General features: G+C 37.1%; 1 protein-coding gene across 3 annotated transcripts in view; it reads left to right on the top strand.

The window, feature by feature from the left end:
* The window catches only part of ASPP (Ankyrin-repeat, SH3-domain, and Proline-rich-region containing Protein), a 302,304-nt gene that overhangs the window by 82,820 nt on the left and 203,794 nt on the right, over nucleotides 1-15,690 (top strand). For 2 of the 3 annotated variants that reach the window (XM_069503952.1, XM_069503953.1), the window contains one exon: nucleotides 1,151-1,240. In XM_069503952.1, the coding sequence (XP_069360053.1) occupies nucleotides 1,151-1,240 (90 nt within the window). Of the gene's footprint in view, nucleotides 1-1,150; nucleotides 1,241-6,926; nucleotides 7,338-15,690 lie in introns of those variants that run through there. The other variant, XM_069503954.1, reaches the window with a different exon arrangement.

Here is a 15,690-nt window from a genome sequence, read left to right on the forward strand (position 1 = left end):
GTCGAATAATAATTCTTGAAAAATCCCTTAAATTCCTTTGCTAAAAATAAAGCTCGATTTTTTATAAAAGCAAAGGAAAGTTATAAGCTGTGATAGCATAGTGGTTAGGACGTCCGCCTTCTAATCGGAGGTCGGGGGTTCGATCCCGGGCACGCACCTCTAACTTTTCGGAGTTATGTGCGTTTTAATTAATTAAATATCACTTGCTTTAACGGTGAAGGAAAACATCGTGAGGGAACCTGCATTTCTGAGAGTTCTCCATAATGTTCTCAAAGGTGTGTGAAGTCTACCAATCCGCACATGGCCAGCGTGGTAGACTATGGCCAAAACCCCTTTCACTCTGAGAGGAGACCCATGCTCTGTAGTGAGCCGGTAATGGGTTGATCATGATGATCATGATGAAAGGAAAGTTACCACCACGATCCACGTGTATTCGAGTCTTTAGATAAAGCTGTCTTATTCTTTTCATAAAGAAGTAGATATAATAATAAGTCGCCTGGGCGGCCAGCATATCTCTATTAGGCGGAAATAAGGTTTTCTGAAGAGGCTCTTTGTATATTAAATGCTATCTTTCCTTTTGATATTTTGATGAAACTGGATCTTCTGCTTCTGACGTCTGCCCACATCCACTATTTTGCGCAACTTTTACTCGTGTTCGTTTATTTTGATGAAAAACGCTTTTTGTTTATGTATTTTGTAGCGTAAGTTGATAAAAAGAAAAGGATTGAATATTTTAACGGTTAATGGAAACTTTTACTAAGTTTTCTTCGGTTTTAATACATTACATTTCAGGCCTGAAATAAAGCGATTATACTGGCCGAGTATATATTGGAAGGCCGAGGCGAAGCCGAGGACTTCTAAGTGATTTTGAAAGGACGAGGCGCCAGCCGAGGCCTTTTAAACTAAATGAGCCGAGGCCTTTTTAACGAACTTATTTGATCACGTATAGAGATAGCTGACTGCATTGCCAGCTGTTTAACATCTATCAATTTTCATAACCACTGCCTGCCCATTACCACTTGAGCTTCGCAATCTGTTGTGTCAGTTACTCTGGTACTACGGACCCCCTTATTTTTGATTAGATCTCGTAGAGAAACACCGAGAATACATCCCTCTATCTCCCGCTGTGACCGTGTTAATTTTGTTTCAGTGCATATTCTCCGAGATAGCGAGTTGCCACTGGAACTGGCTTCCGCCCTCGGCCCTGAAGTGCAGTTCGTCCTCAAGTACATCGATCCTGGTAAGTCATCTAAAATCATTAATTACATTGAAATACGAAAATAAAGAAGTAAGTACTTAAGTAAATTTTTATTGCTACTCATTGAACAAATTATGAACATTGTTTTACGCTATATAGGTACGAGTATGTTTCATAAGCTACCGATGATAGCCTAGTGGTTAGAACGTCGGCTTTTTTTTGGGAGGTCGGGGGTATGTTTTCGAAAACAAATCGAAGTTATGTGCTTTTTAAACAATTAAATATCACTTGTTTTAACGCCAATGGAAAACATCGCGAGGAAACCTGCTTGCCTGAGAGTCCATAATGGTTTCAAAGGTGTGTGAAGTCTGTCAAATCACACTTGTTCAACGTGGTAGACTATAGCCTAAACCCTTCTCATTCTGAGAGGAGACCGTGCTCAATAGCGGTTTGGTCATTATGATGATGATGATGATGCTATAGATAATAGCTTTGTGCGGTTGATTAGGTATACACTATACCTATACACCTAATATCTGAAAGAAATCCATTTAGCATTAAGGTTTGGCGAACTGACTTTGTTTTTTCTTTATTGCATAGTCTCAAAAGAAAAACAATAATGTGTAATCAGTCTAATGTTGTAAGATATAAATCCCAATAGATGGGATTGTATTCTTCGGTCGGCTGTAAGCGTTTCCTTTAATTGAACCTTCTTATATCGAATGCAATAAAGTTGTCTTGGATGGTGTTCGCAATAAGGCGAAGACCTATTTTAGTTGAGCAATTAATTTTGATTCTGTTCACTTTTTAGGGTTCCGTACCTCAAAAGGAAAAAGGAACACTTATAGGATCACTTCGTTGCTGTCTGTCTGTCTGTCCGTCTGTCCTTCGTGTCTGTCAAGAAGACCAGCTATAGTGTGTACCTAAATAGTCAATAGTCGACATAAAACGTGCTTAATTAAAAGAAGCGTATCACTATAATGTGTATATTTTGGGATCTCACTCGCCATTTTTGCTCTACTTATGTGTGCACTGTGATGTCAAAAGCACATAAGTTTACCCTTAGAATTATTAGATTAAGCACTAAAATCGTACTTTTGACATAACATTGACACAAAGAGCAAAAATGGAAGACTAAACTTCCATTTTGTTAATGCTAAATTCAAATAGATCTAGGATAGAGGGATGCAATAAAGTTGATGTTCAGGTCAATATTTGAAGGGTTTTGTAGAAGAGGAAATGACTATACGTTATTTGCTTCCTTTATTTGATCCTTCCTCCATGACCATACGTACAATACCAACTTTCAAGCTCATAAAACAGATGTAGATTGTGGAGTCATTATCATGATCAATCTATCGCCGGCTCACTACAGAACACGGGCCTCCTCTCAGAGTGAGAGGGGTTTTGATCATAGTCTACCACGCTGGCCAAGTGTGGATTGTGGAGTAGGTAAGTATGTTCAAAATACTTAAGTTAGAGTAAACAAGTCCAGTTCACACTGGTCTTAAAAGCGTGTTTTTCTTTTACATGTAAGACAAACCGGCTTTACTCACGTATTTAGTCGTGCCGTTAGCCCGACTAGTTTTTTGCTATACCGATACATTGGGGCCGATTCTGTTGTACACAATCTCTAAACTAAACTAAATTAGAAGGTCTAAATCTAGTGCTATCCTTTTCCGCAAGCAACATTATGATAGGGATAGCAATAGGTTTAGACGTGCCATTTTAGTTTAGTTTAGAGATTGTGTACAACGGAATTAGCCACACTGATATACTAATACTAGGTAAAGCTAATGCCTGCGACTTCGTACGCGTGGATTTAGTTTGATTTGATTGTTCGTCATAAAAAGTAGCCTATGTCACTCTCTAGGTATTTCTCTATACCCATGCAAAAAATCACGTCGATCCGTTTCTCCATTGCGACGTAATTGAAGGACAAACCAACAAACCAAAAAAAATTATCACGGAAAATAAAAGAGTTCCCACGGGATTTTTAAAAAACCAAACCCCACGCGAACGTAGTTGCGAGCATCAGCTAGTAATTTATATATAAAGGAAAAGGTGTCTGAACTTTAATACGCGAATAGATTTTGGTTGAATCTAGAATGGGCACCTTCAAGTCAAGAATGAATAGGCATCTTCTAGGCAAGCGCGCTCCATCTTAGGCTGCATCATCACTTGCCACCAGGCCTTAATGTAGCCAAGCGCTACTTAGTCTATAATTTTAAAAAATCTATCTACATGTTTATACTTAGGTATTTTGTTCGCACATAGTGCGTTTAATCCCTCATTGGAAAAGGCAAGGGAAGGTGTTGGGTGTAATTGCTTCGTTTATTTGTTCCTCCCCTCACATAGAGGGTAATAAATCGCGTAGGGTGTCAATTGTGTAATTAGGCCAGGGGTGCTCTTGCCTCTTACTAAATCTGGACTAAAGAACATCAATAGGTATATTGGTATTGTACATTGTACCGGATTTTTCTTCTCTCTAGGTTTATTGTATTAGACTTTGGAGGATGGATTAATAAGATTTCTTATTAATATGTGATGTTAGTATACTAGACACAATAATATTATGTCTAGATCTAAATGATGTTTATTAAGATAGACATACGGATGGACTCAAATATTATGTGTGTAGTTCATAGAGATCATATCTTAATATACTTGAAAAGTTTACCTTTTGAAAAGTCTAGCTAATTATAGTATAAGTAATTATAAAATTTATTGATCTGAAATAAGATTTTTATTTGATTTGATTTCATTTTGCGGTTGGCTTCAATATGGTTCGTACAGAAATAAATAAATCGACAAATTATCATAATACCTTAGAAATATTTTCAAATTATTTTTCATAGACGATATTTTAATTTTTCATTGAACTTATCATGACAGATTCTTTATTAATATACGTTGAAAGCCTAAAAGCCTTTTTGTATTAATCTCTCAAAATAAATAAATTATTACAAAAAGCTTTTGAAATATAAAATTATATTTCAACTTACGTACGTATTCACCTTATTTAACGAACCTTATTTTCCATTGTCTTAACACGTCGAGCTAGTAACGAGAAAATTACCCTTTGCTAACTTAGGCAGAAGGTAACTGTAGGTACATCAAAGTTTATTAATAAAATTTTGAGTATTCACATAAATGGGTGAAAGTTGTTCCCATATTAAATTTTATACTGTAAGAAAACCTCATTAGGTAGTTAAAAGTTGGATAGCTAGTTTCAACGCCACATAGATAATTAAATGAAACATAATTAGTGCTATTATTTCATTGTAATAGCGTTTATTGTTATATAACTTACTTTCTTTAATTATATAAGAAAATAATTCTCACAGCGTGGTAATTTTTGCTATTAAAATCTAATTGCAGTTTATTTCGAAACTAACTAACTGCTCCGGTTTCGCTCGGGATGAAAATACTTTCTTGATTGGGGTGTAAAGCTGGAGATCTAAAGAGCGCAGGTTTGACTTTGCTCAAACTTTAAAACGAACAGTTTTTTATAACGGTAACTGTACCCGTAGTACAAGATTTTACGTCTCACCAAACCAAACCAAATTCGAGAGTCGAAATACTTCTGCGTTACAGTAAACTGGATCTTAAATACCTTGTTTTAAAGCTCAAGTTTGTCTACACTTCTACAGCCAGCGCTCCAAGCGGAAACATTGCGAAATTAAAATCAGTGGCATTGAATATTTGACTTCAATTCAAGGCTATTTAGGTCCATTTTACTGTAACGCGGAAGTATTTCGACTCTCGAGTTTGGTTTGGTTTGGTCAGACGTAAAATCTTGTACTACGGGTACTGGACATATATCTCTGTCGTTTTAACTGAAACTTAGGTCTGAGCAAAATAAAAGTACGTCCTATAGGTAGTAGGTACATCTCAATCTCAGTTGAATAGAAAATCTATACCTGTGGAAATTGGAAAATATTAAGTTTTTAGACTACTAATTTTTAATTCATATTATCTAATAATTTTATTATTCAAATTCAAATTAATTTATTTGTAAGAGGTACAGTGAGTTAGTTATTATCTTGAAAACACTACAAAAATTCGCAAGGAAACCTTTACCAAAGTATATGTTTCTGCATGTATAATCATATTATAATTATAAGTATGTAAACCTACTTAGGTGTTTTAACTATATTTTGTAATAATTTTTTACATTTTGAGATTCTCATATAAATACTTATGGTAGGTACGTATATTGTTAAGTCAGTCCAGATTTTTACGATTATTTCCGAACCTTAATTTCCTACCTATATGATAAAACCAAGTATCATCAGGTCATAAACACCCGAACTCTCTGGAAACGAATCCCTATTTTTGGTCCTGATTGATGAGGGGATAGAGACAAATTGTTCGGAGCACTCTTCTCAAATTGACGGAATCTGATTGCGAAAACGTAAAGATAAATATTAGTTCCTTTCCTTTAAAACAATTTATTGTAAAAGTCGCGGGAAGACATTTAGAAAGAATATATTCCAGCGGCTAGCACAACCTGTTTTAGAGAAAAAATTGAATAACAAAGTAAAGCCTGACCAGAAATATAAAAACCTGATCCTCACCTATGGTGCTGAAACGTGGATACTAACAAACGGCCTTGTCCACAAATTCAAAGTCGCTCAGCGAGCTATGGAGAGGGCTATGTTAGGAGTTTCGTTGAGGGATAAGATCCGAAATGAGGAGAGAACCAAGGTCACTGAAATAGCCCAAACTATTAGCAAGCTGAAGTGGCAGTGGGCAGGTCATGCCTGTCGTAGAGGCGATGGCCGTTGGAGCCGGAAAGTCCTTAAGTGGAGCCCGCGTTTAAGCAAGCGTAGTGTGGGACGCCCTCCAGCACGATGGACCGACGATATAAAGAGGCTGGCGGGAAGTGGCTGGATCCTCCGCGCCCGGTCCTCAGCCTTCCTCGGCTGAGGACCGGGCGTGGTGGCGCTCTTTAGGGAAAACCTATGTCCAACAGTGGACGTCCACAGGCTGATGATGATGATGATGATGATCTGGGGCCACCACATTTCCATTTTTCATTGTAAGATTAAGTATAGTTAAAATAATACCCGTTAATGTCGGAACATCAACTATATCTACCCATCATCGTCACATAGTAATAAGTTTTATGTTCTATGTTTCCGCAACATAGCGAGGTTTAAATTTTTTGTAATCTGGCTTTAACACCTATTTTAAATAAAAGAAAGTTTGTCTTAACTAATTAGTCGGATTTTGGCAATGTTTATCAAAATGCAAAAGTAATCTACGAGAGTAAAAGTAGCGTTCGTAAAAATCGTTAAAGGCTAGAAAGAAAGAATGCTATTCAGAATAATAAAAACATGATCTCGTAGTTTGTTAACCTCGATGAATTTTAATCAAGTTTCACGATAATAAATATCACTAATTGTATACTCGACGGAACGCTACTGTAGCTGCGATACGATTAAATGGCATCTAACAAAATACTGTTTTATCGCTGGGCATAATCAAGAAAATATCCACACATAGGCAGGAAAAAATCTAGTGACAACATACGCACACATCCACAGATTCACCTGTCGTTGTGGTTGTGTTGAGAGGCTCTGCTGCGCGGGCGCAGGTTGTAAAGCCTCCCACTACCACGCGGTCTCATAGCGCTGACTCTTTTCATTTTGTTTGTAAGAACGAGAGGTGGGATGAATAGTGTCTACGTCATAGCACGAACGTCGACTGTTTTACCGACGTTGCAACTGGATCAACGGTCTTTCCTCGCTCATATCGAGCCCAACTTAGTTTTAACTTACCACCGCAGCATAGCGTTTGTTTTACAATTTAACGGTTGGTTTTTCAGCAATGTTGTGTTCAACACGTCTCAATTAGAATTTAGGTAGCTTGCGTACGGTTTCAGTGACATCGTGTTCGAAAACGGAGTGTTACTTTAGCCGGTTGTCAACATACGTGGTAATTCTGGCTTTCATCTCAGTGAATGCTGGCTTAAATCACGCCGTGAACCTCTGTGCACCGTAAGTTCGTTATTAGTGGTTTGTGTTCGAATCTGTGGAGATAAAGTTGTTATAGTTGTACTTCGTACAACTGTGGTGTCTGTGGATTGTGTTACTGTTAAAGGATTGACAAGTACGCTTCAACACACAACAGGGTATGTACTTATTAGATACTTAGTCCACTACAACTTTCTAAGTGGTCATACACGTTGTCACAGAGCCTTTTCTACAACCTATTTAGTATTTACTTGTAGATCATAGTACCCAGAATACAAGTAACTTAAAAGTTATATTTTTAAACCTATGAACAGGTGTGTACTACCTGCGTCGATTAAAAGGCATTGGAATGTTATTTTGAAGGTTTCTCGAGTTAAGGTTGTTGTTTTTTTGTTTGTTATTTTTTGTGTTTGAACTCTAAAGTTAAAATAATTGATGTAAACTGAATTCGATTGTAATATAAAATAGGTATTTCGAGTTTTTGTAAAACTAAGTAAAAAAAAATTTTATTGTGAATAAGTTAGGCATGTATCTATCTACCTACCGTAAATTCCTAACCGTGTTTAGTAAGCTAATCAACGTGATCTTTTTTTTTGGTTTACTTTAACTTTTTTAATAAGCAAAGATGGAAGATCATACCACGGAAACAGCCTTCAAAACTTGTTTATTTTCTTGTAGCCTAGCTAGCTAGGACCACATGAGTAGATTTAGGACTGGGCTCACTTAACATGCGTTTTCGTATTGAATTTTGTACGAAAACGTGCCTAATGCAAAGTGAGTACGGCCTAGGTAGGTAGGAATCTAGTCTATGGTTCATAATATTCCAGGGAAGTATTAAAAGTTTATTTACTAACTAGCTGAAGCCCGCGACTTGGTCCGCGTGGATTTAGGTTTTTAAAAATCCCGTGGAAACTCTTTGATTTTCCGGGATAAAAAGCTACCTTTGTATTAAATTTCATCAAAATCGGTTAAACCGTTGGGCCGTGAAAAGCTAGCAGATAGACAGACAGACAGACACACTTTCGCATTAATAATATTAGTATGGATTGACCTATTCACACACGACTTTCCTTGAAAAAATATTAATAGCAGAATCGTGATGAAGCCTTATTTGTTACTAGCTTATGCTCGCGACTTCGTCTGCGTGGACTACACAAATTTAAAAACCCTATTTCAGCCCCTTAGGGGTTGAATTTTCAAAAATCCTTTCTTAGCGGATGCCTACGTCATAATAGCTATCTGCATGCCAAATTTCAGCCCGATCCGTCCAGTAGTTTGAGCTGAGTGTTGATAGATCAGTCAGTCAGTCAGTCACCTTTTCCTTTTATATATTTAGATTAGTTCAATTGTGCCGCCTTTCTAGGTTCTAAACATTTTTCCGGATAAAATATTAATAATACGCCACTTAATATGCCACTTGATATAGTTATCTTACTTAGAAAATTGAAAATACTAATTATTAGTTCATGACCACCATTTAATTTTTTTTGTGTGATCTAACCCTAAATTCACGGTTTTCAGATTTTTCCCCAAATGTCAGCTATAAGATCTACCTACCTGCCAAATTTCATGATTCTAGGTCAACGGGAAGTACCCTGTAGGTTTCTTGACAGACAGACAGACGGACAGACAGACAGACAACAAAGTGATCCTATAAGGGTTCCGTTTTTCCTTTTGAGGTACAGAACCCTAAAAATTGAAAAACGCTGTCAACTCGTGCGTATCCATGAAGCCCATAACAGAGCACGAGAAGGTAAGTGAATCTGCCTTAAAAGAACATTAACGCGTTGCATGCATAAACGGGCGTTGTACGTATGGTAGGCACTATGAGACGAATGAGTGGAATACTTAAAGAGTTTTATTAAGAAAAGGTTCCTGCATGCTCATCGGTGTGAACGGGCTTTTAATTGGTTAGGTAATAATATGTAATTTTCATAAAATTGAAATAGATAAAAATATTATAATTAGATAATTTCTTAGACATAGTTATAATATAATATAATATTTATTTATTTAAACAACTCAGTACAGTAATCAACTCTCTGGAATCCTGACCCCTAAACTAGGAAATCCCATGTCTTAGGGGCCAGTGCCTTCCCAAACATAAGATATGAATAGTTAATAATTTACAGCTAGGTAGGTATTACAACTATATAAAATAAATAAACAAAACACAAGGTTAAAGCGTGAAACAAACTATGGGACGCGTCCGTAAGCTATGGCTATGGTTAAGATAATATTATAGCTAAATTTAAATTGAAATTGTAATGCATGCGTCTGTGTTAGTAGTTACTAAAATGTATATAAATAATCTTAATGTAAGTGAACAGTATAGGACAGGTATTTTCTTTTTGAGAATAAATTCTTTAAACCGATATTTGAATAATACTTAAATATTAGCTTTCAATTCATCTTAGCTTACATTCTTTGTAGGTACCTATTTGAATAATATTTGAATCTTCGTTCTCCATCCATCCATCTTATCTTAGCTCATATCACTTTTCATCAAGGATGATTGTCTTTAATTATTTAAAAAATCTTCAATTTTTTTTTATACATCGTAAAAGTGGCAAGTTTTGTCCACAAAATATTTACGGGATCTGGTTCTGGGTGCCGGTTGAATTGCAACACAACTGCTGAGACTGTAGGTACCTTTGTTGTTATAAATCTGCCGTGTTATACTATTAAAAAATTAATAAAGTAGGTATCTACTTTTGCAATGGTTTCACTTATGTATTGGCTTCAATCCATTGAATAGTTACTGAAAATACTTTTTAAAAACTTTTGTACATCTTTTTGTGTTCACACTATTGCGTATATGAATGTTTGTTGATCGTTAAGTTTAACTGGTAAAATGCGGTGTAAATTCTAGCATAAGGCGGCCGTGACATTTGTGTCGAGACTCGAGAGACTATGCGAGCCTCTGAGCTGGGAGAATGGTTTTTGTGTTAATTAACATAGTTCAACTGTTTGCGATAAGGTCTGGGATGTAACGAGGTGATTTATACTGGGATACAATAGTTATGATACGAAATTTTGCTATTCTTCATGACCGGCTTGTAAATATGAGCCTAATTATTATTAGCTGATTTGATCTAGTTTCTTACTCGGGCGATTAGGTTAGCTATCTAGGCTAGCTCCAGTCTCAAAAAATTAGATAGATTGGTATATTTCGTTGAAGTAACTTTTACAATTTATGCTTGCAAAAAATTATAACAATGCATTGATGCTAATTAACGCTATCAATACCGTTTCGCGCGTTTCTTGCATAGCAGGATTTAAAAAACATCCGGATACATTGCGATTCTGTCAATACCATCAATACTTCCTCGACACCTTCCTCGATAAAGGTTCGCGATATCGCTTATTGTGTGATAATATTGATAGTGTAACATTGGGGCTGTTGCGAGACTGTGGAGTGAGTGGCATGTTTGTGGAGGCGAAGACTGTTGGCTTTCATGCCATCATCTATATCTATACTAATAAATGAAATTGAAGTGTCTGTCTGTAATTTCGAAATACATAATTACCTCATGTGGTTATTTGAACTGTACTATAACTAAATCACACATTTTTAAAGTTTTTGTTTGTCTGTCTGTTTGTCTGTCTGTTTGAACGGGCTAATCTTCGGAACGGCTGAACCTATTTTGACGGGACTTTCACAGACAAGTAGAGGGTTAACTTTGCGTAGTTTCCTTTTTTAATTAATAGAGAAACTTTTTAGTCCGCAATAAGACGATCACACTCCTAACAGCACTTCGTACTTATAGTAGCAACACCATAAATGAGAATGACGGAATAGAGAATGAATCTGCGTTCTTGTACACACTTGTGCACATAAAATAGATATTAGCGCGGGGTTTAGCACTTTTAGACACCTACGCGAGTGCTTCAAAAAATGTCATTAACCAAATTTCAATCAAAATTTCACCTATCAATACAAAAACTATGATTTTGGACTAAAAATAATAATAGTCATTTGTCACCCAATTTCCAGACTTCCCAGTACAAAATCCTCAAAGAATCTTGACATTGTCTCACTCTTGGAAAGGTAAAATATAAAGGAAAATACAAAAATACTCCAACGTTACAAACCTTTTGGGTCAAACGTGTGAACAGTTGAAATTACAGGGATGAAAAGTCATGCCTCAGGCGGAACGACCCGTACCCGTCGCTATTAAACATGTAAGAGCGCTTTTACATATTAAGATTACGGTTAGCTACTTATTCTGGTACTCATAAGAGTTTAGACGATAATTTTGCCATTCTATCCGTCTTATATTTCACAGCCCATCCGTTTAACTGATTTTTACGTTTGGTACAAAGGTAGCTATTGGAAATCACTCACGATAGTTTAAACGCTCAAAAAGGTAGCCTGCTTGCTAGAATCGAACGTAGACTACTTTTATCCTAGAAAATCATTTCACTACCGTTCCGGGTCTGACTTGCACACGACGAACGGACGGACAACGGAAGCTTAGTAATAGGATCCCTTCGGGTACAGAGTCCTTGAAAACATGCGTTTTGCAAATCAACCTTGTTTTTAACCGACAAAAAAGGAGGTGGTTCTCAATTCGGCCCGTTTTTTTAATGTATGTACACTGATTTTTCGAGGTTGCTGGACCGATTTGCAAAATTTTTTTTAGTTCTATTTCGGGAGCGTCTTTAAACGAAATTTCTATTCCTGAACGCGACGGAGCGCTATTCAGGCTTTACAATGGCAGAGCGTTGAGCTATGTAAATAGTCACTGAAAATCTGAACAGGCAGCTTTTTATTCGCAATGCAATATTGCACTTTCAACTGTCGAGTGCATGTAATGCTGTTTGAAATTGCCATTCCTTCAAAGTTGAAGAGGTTTCAGCCATTACAGAAAAACGTGACTTCTTCCGTGCGAATTTAATAAGTATAAAAATCCTGTGCGAATAGTAGCCGCTTCCGGAATGCAAACTATACTAGTACTATACAAGCAGTTTAGCAGATGGGACTTTACATACAGACATATAGGCATACTTTCGCATACTTATAATACGTACATATTAGTATGGATACTCATATTTATAGGAAGGGTTAGTGGTACTATTAATTAAACTTACTAAAAAACCCTTGTCTTGTTTCTTCGATAGAGATATTTACCCAATAAATTGTAATAAACCAGCCTCGGTGTTCGTCGGTAACATAAGTTAGACCGTTGTATTGCAGTATTCATAATCAGGAGTACCTATACTACAACAGAATATATAATAGTACTAATGTACTACCACTCAGGATAGTTGGCATTCTGCAAAATTTTATTGTTTACTTTAAATGATAGTCTGAATGTACTCTAGAGTGAAACCACACGATACGTTGCGTTGGCGGTGCGGCGCCTGAGCGGTGCCGCTGCATCATCCTACATAGAAATCGCTGTCTGTACCCATACCCCACGATGCGTTACGACCGCGTCGTGCCAACGGACTTGGGGCCAGAGAAACAAGGCGGGGAGGGGTGGTGTGTTGCAACGCAATACTTTTCGCAGTGCCCGTGTGGCACCCAATACTCAAATCCACAGCGGTGCGGTGCCGCAACGCACCGGAAACGCATCGTGTGGCCTCTTAGATGTTCTCAGAGAAGCGACGAGCTAGTGTGGAATCTCGTGAAAGTTGGCCAACACGCAAGATCAAGTGGATGGGTCGCCAGAACCAGTTTTATGAATCGGCAAGTGTCAGACTATCCGATTATACTATAGGAAACTGTAATGAATGAATTTGGTAATGACCTGGTGGAGCCTCTCTGACTTTCTCATTGCGTGTTCCATGGAGTTATTGGAGAAAGAAAGAAAAGGAAAAAATATTTTTTTACATAATTATGCCACACAATACATCAACGCACAGCTCAATGGATGGATCGAGCCGAAAGGCATGCAAATAGTTATTAATGACGTAGACATCCGCTAAGAAAGGATTTTTGAAAATCCAATCTCCAAGAGGGTAAAATAGTGGTTTGAAATTTGTGTAGTCCACGTGAACGAAGTCGCGGGCATAAGCTAGTTATAGATTATGAATACGAATGCGTACAATTCGGAATGAGTATGTGAAGATAAAGTTATGTGCGGTTCTCAGCGATCGCCGAAATTATAATATTTTTTGTTCGTAACTCGTTAGGCCGCCGCGCGCGCCGCGCCCACATCAAAACACGTGGAGATGGTCGGAGCACATTGTGTTCGTTTTCCTTATTAGACACAATCTTCTCATTATTCTTTTTGAGAGCTAACTTCCTGAAACTCAAATGCATGAATAATTTTGAAGTTTACTTCTACTTACCAGTTTTTAGTTTCATAATATCGTTCCGATTGTTTTCGGAACTATTTTCAGATATTATGCATGTCTTTATACAGTATACACTGAGCACTTTGATTGTATGGATTTTTGATCACTATGTCATATATTTGAGGCCTAACAAGTCTTTAAAATAGAACGTCGTCGTCTAACATCTACTAATCCATACTAATATTATGAATGTGAAAGTGTGTATGGCTGTTAGCTTTACACGGCCCATCTGTTTAATCAATTTTGACGATTTTTTTGTACAGGGATAGCTTGCATCTCGGGGAAGGATATAGACTACCTACTTTTGCTCCCAAATATTCAGAGAATTCTCACGGGATAATTAATTAATTTCAATTTGTTAATAGACGTTTGACTGACTGTATTTTAAATGAAAGCGTTTACTTACATACCTCTCCTTGGACTTTGACTTATTTTACGCTCAAACCTTTTGTTTGATCGTTATGCAATACTCGTAAAAATTTAAACCCCCAGTTGCGTGAGCTGATTATGAAGATTGATGTTTTCGCGCCCCAGTTTTCAATCTTAATTACAAACAATAATTATTGATTTACATGCGATCCGTATCTAAGAGAATAAGGACTTGTTCATGTTAACTCGCGGGTGACGACGCGGGCGACCACGCGGAAAACCACGCGTATGGGGTTCGATAATATTAGTGGATGGAATTGTCTGTACCTAAGTGGTTACATACAAAATGAAGGTGAGTAAGACATTGTGATTTGCAGGTTATCTTGTCTGCTAGGAGGCCTCGTTTATATTCATATTGAAATTCATCGACAAAGCACTAAGAAAATCACTAAAAAGACGTGTCGCGCGCTTGGGCTGATCATTGTAGGTGATCACGTTTTGAAGTTTGTCGAATTTCTGTTAGATTCTCCTGTTGATCCACTTTGTTGTTTACAATAGCACAATGTTGTTGACCTCTGCTAACATTATGTCATATTTGCAACTAAATCCATATTATGACCTTGTCCAGAAGGAATGAATTCGTCGCAAAACATTCCGCGCGAATTAATGCGCGAGGCGTGCGGCGGCGAAGTTAGTACTGCGCGCTAATACATCGCATTCGTGTCCACAAGGAACGCGTGTGTAAACTTGTATATTACACGCAACTCGAGATATCAGAAACTCCTTGGATTATCCAGTTCACGCGTGAACTTCAGAGCGAGTGCTGTAAATACTAAATGGAATCCGTCTTCAATTGCTCGCGCGTTGAACGTTTGAACGCAACATACGCGCGTATGGGTGGGAAACGATTTGCGGCGAATTCGCTTTTTCAGCATAAGGTCATGAATTCGCGTACTGTCCTGTATCCGCGATTTGTACGTGAACACACCGTTGAAACACATTGATGTTTTGTTCTTAGCATTTTATATTGAAATAGAAAAAGTCTCCCATGCGATTCCTCTCACGTGCCATTGTGGATTGTTTCGGTTAATGGCAACATTTAATAGTTGCGGCATTGTTGCGGCTATCTCGATCCCACAATGCACTGCCAACAATGGCTCCTCGAGTTGAATGCGGAGAAAAGATTGAAAAGGTACGACTCTGACTTGGATTGAGAGTTTTAAATTTTATTCCTATAGAGAACCTACAAAATATTCCAATTCTTGGTCTATTTTATGCTTTTTCAAAGTATCACTAAAATTCATGCTCATATTATACCTGAATGATAGTGTCTGTCTGTTATGTATTAGGTACTCATTATTACAGCTCAACCTCGATACCTTCATGATGCCACAGATATTATACAAACTTGCATCTTGGAGATGGACATGGAAAAAGCTTTTTATCCCAGGATGATATAGGTCTTCTAAGGTTAAAAAAACCATAACAAAATCGCAGACATACCTTTCAGAAGTTGTACGTTTGCTTATTAACAAAAGTGTCACTAGTACGAAAAGGTAGAGGTAATCTAGTTATTACTATAATTAGTAATTACTAGATTACCTCTACCTTCTCTCTATCACTAATGTGATCGAAGATTTAAAGCATACTTTATGGTTAGATTTAAAAAAGGATAGGATAAGGATTCTATTAAATAAACTTAAATCTAAAATGAAAACAACATTAAATTAAAAATAAAATAAATTAAATTAAATCTAAAAACCCATGTTAGGTCATTGTACTCAAGGTGCTGGCAGCATTACCTCTTTGGATGGCCAAACAAATTAGTGATTAATT

This window comes from Maniola hyperantus, chromosome 16 (genome assembly GCF_902806685.2).
Source record: "Maniola hyperantus chromosome 16, iAphHyp1.2, whole genome shotgun sequence".
Taxonomy (NCBI): Eukaryota; Metazoa; Arthropoda; class Insecta; order Lepidoptera; family Nymphalidae; genus Maniola; species Maniola hyperantus.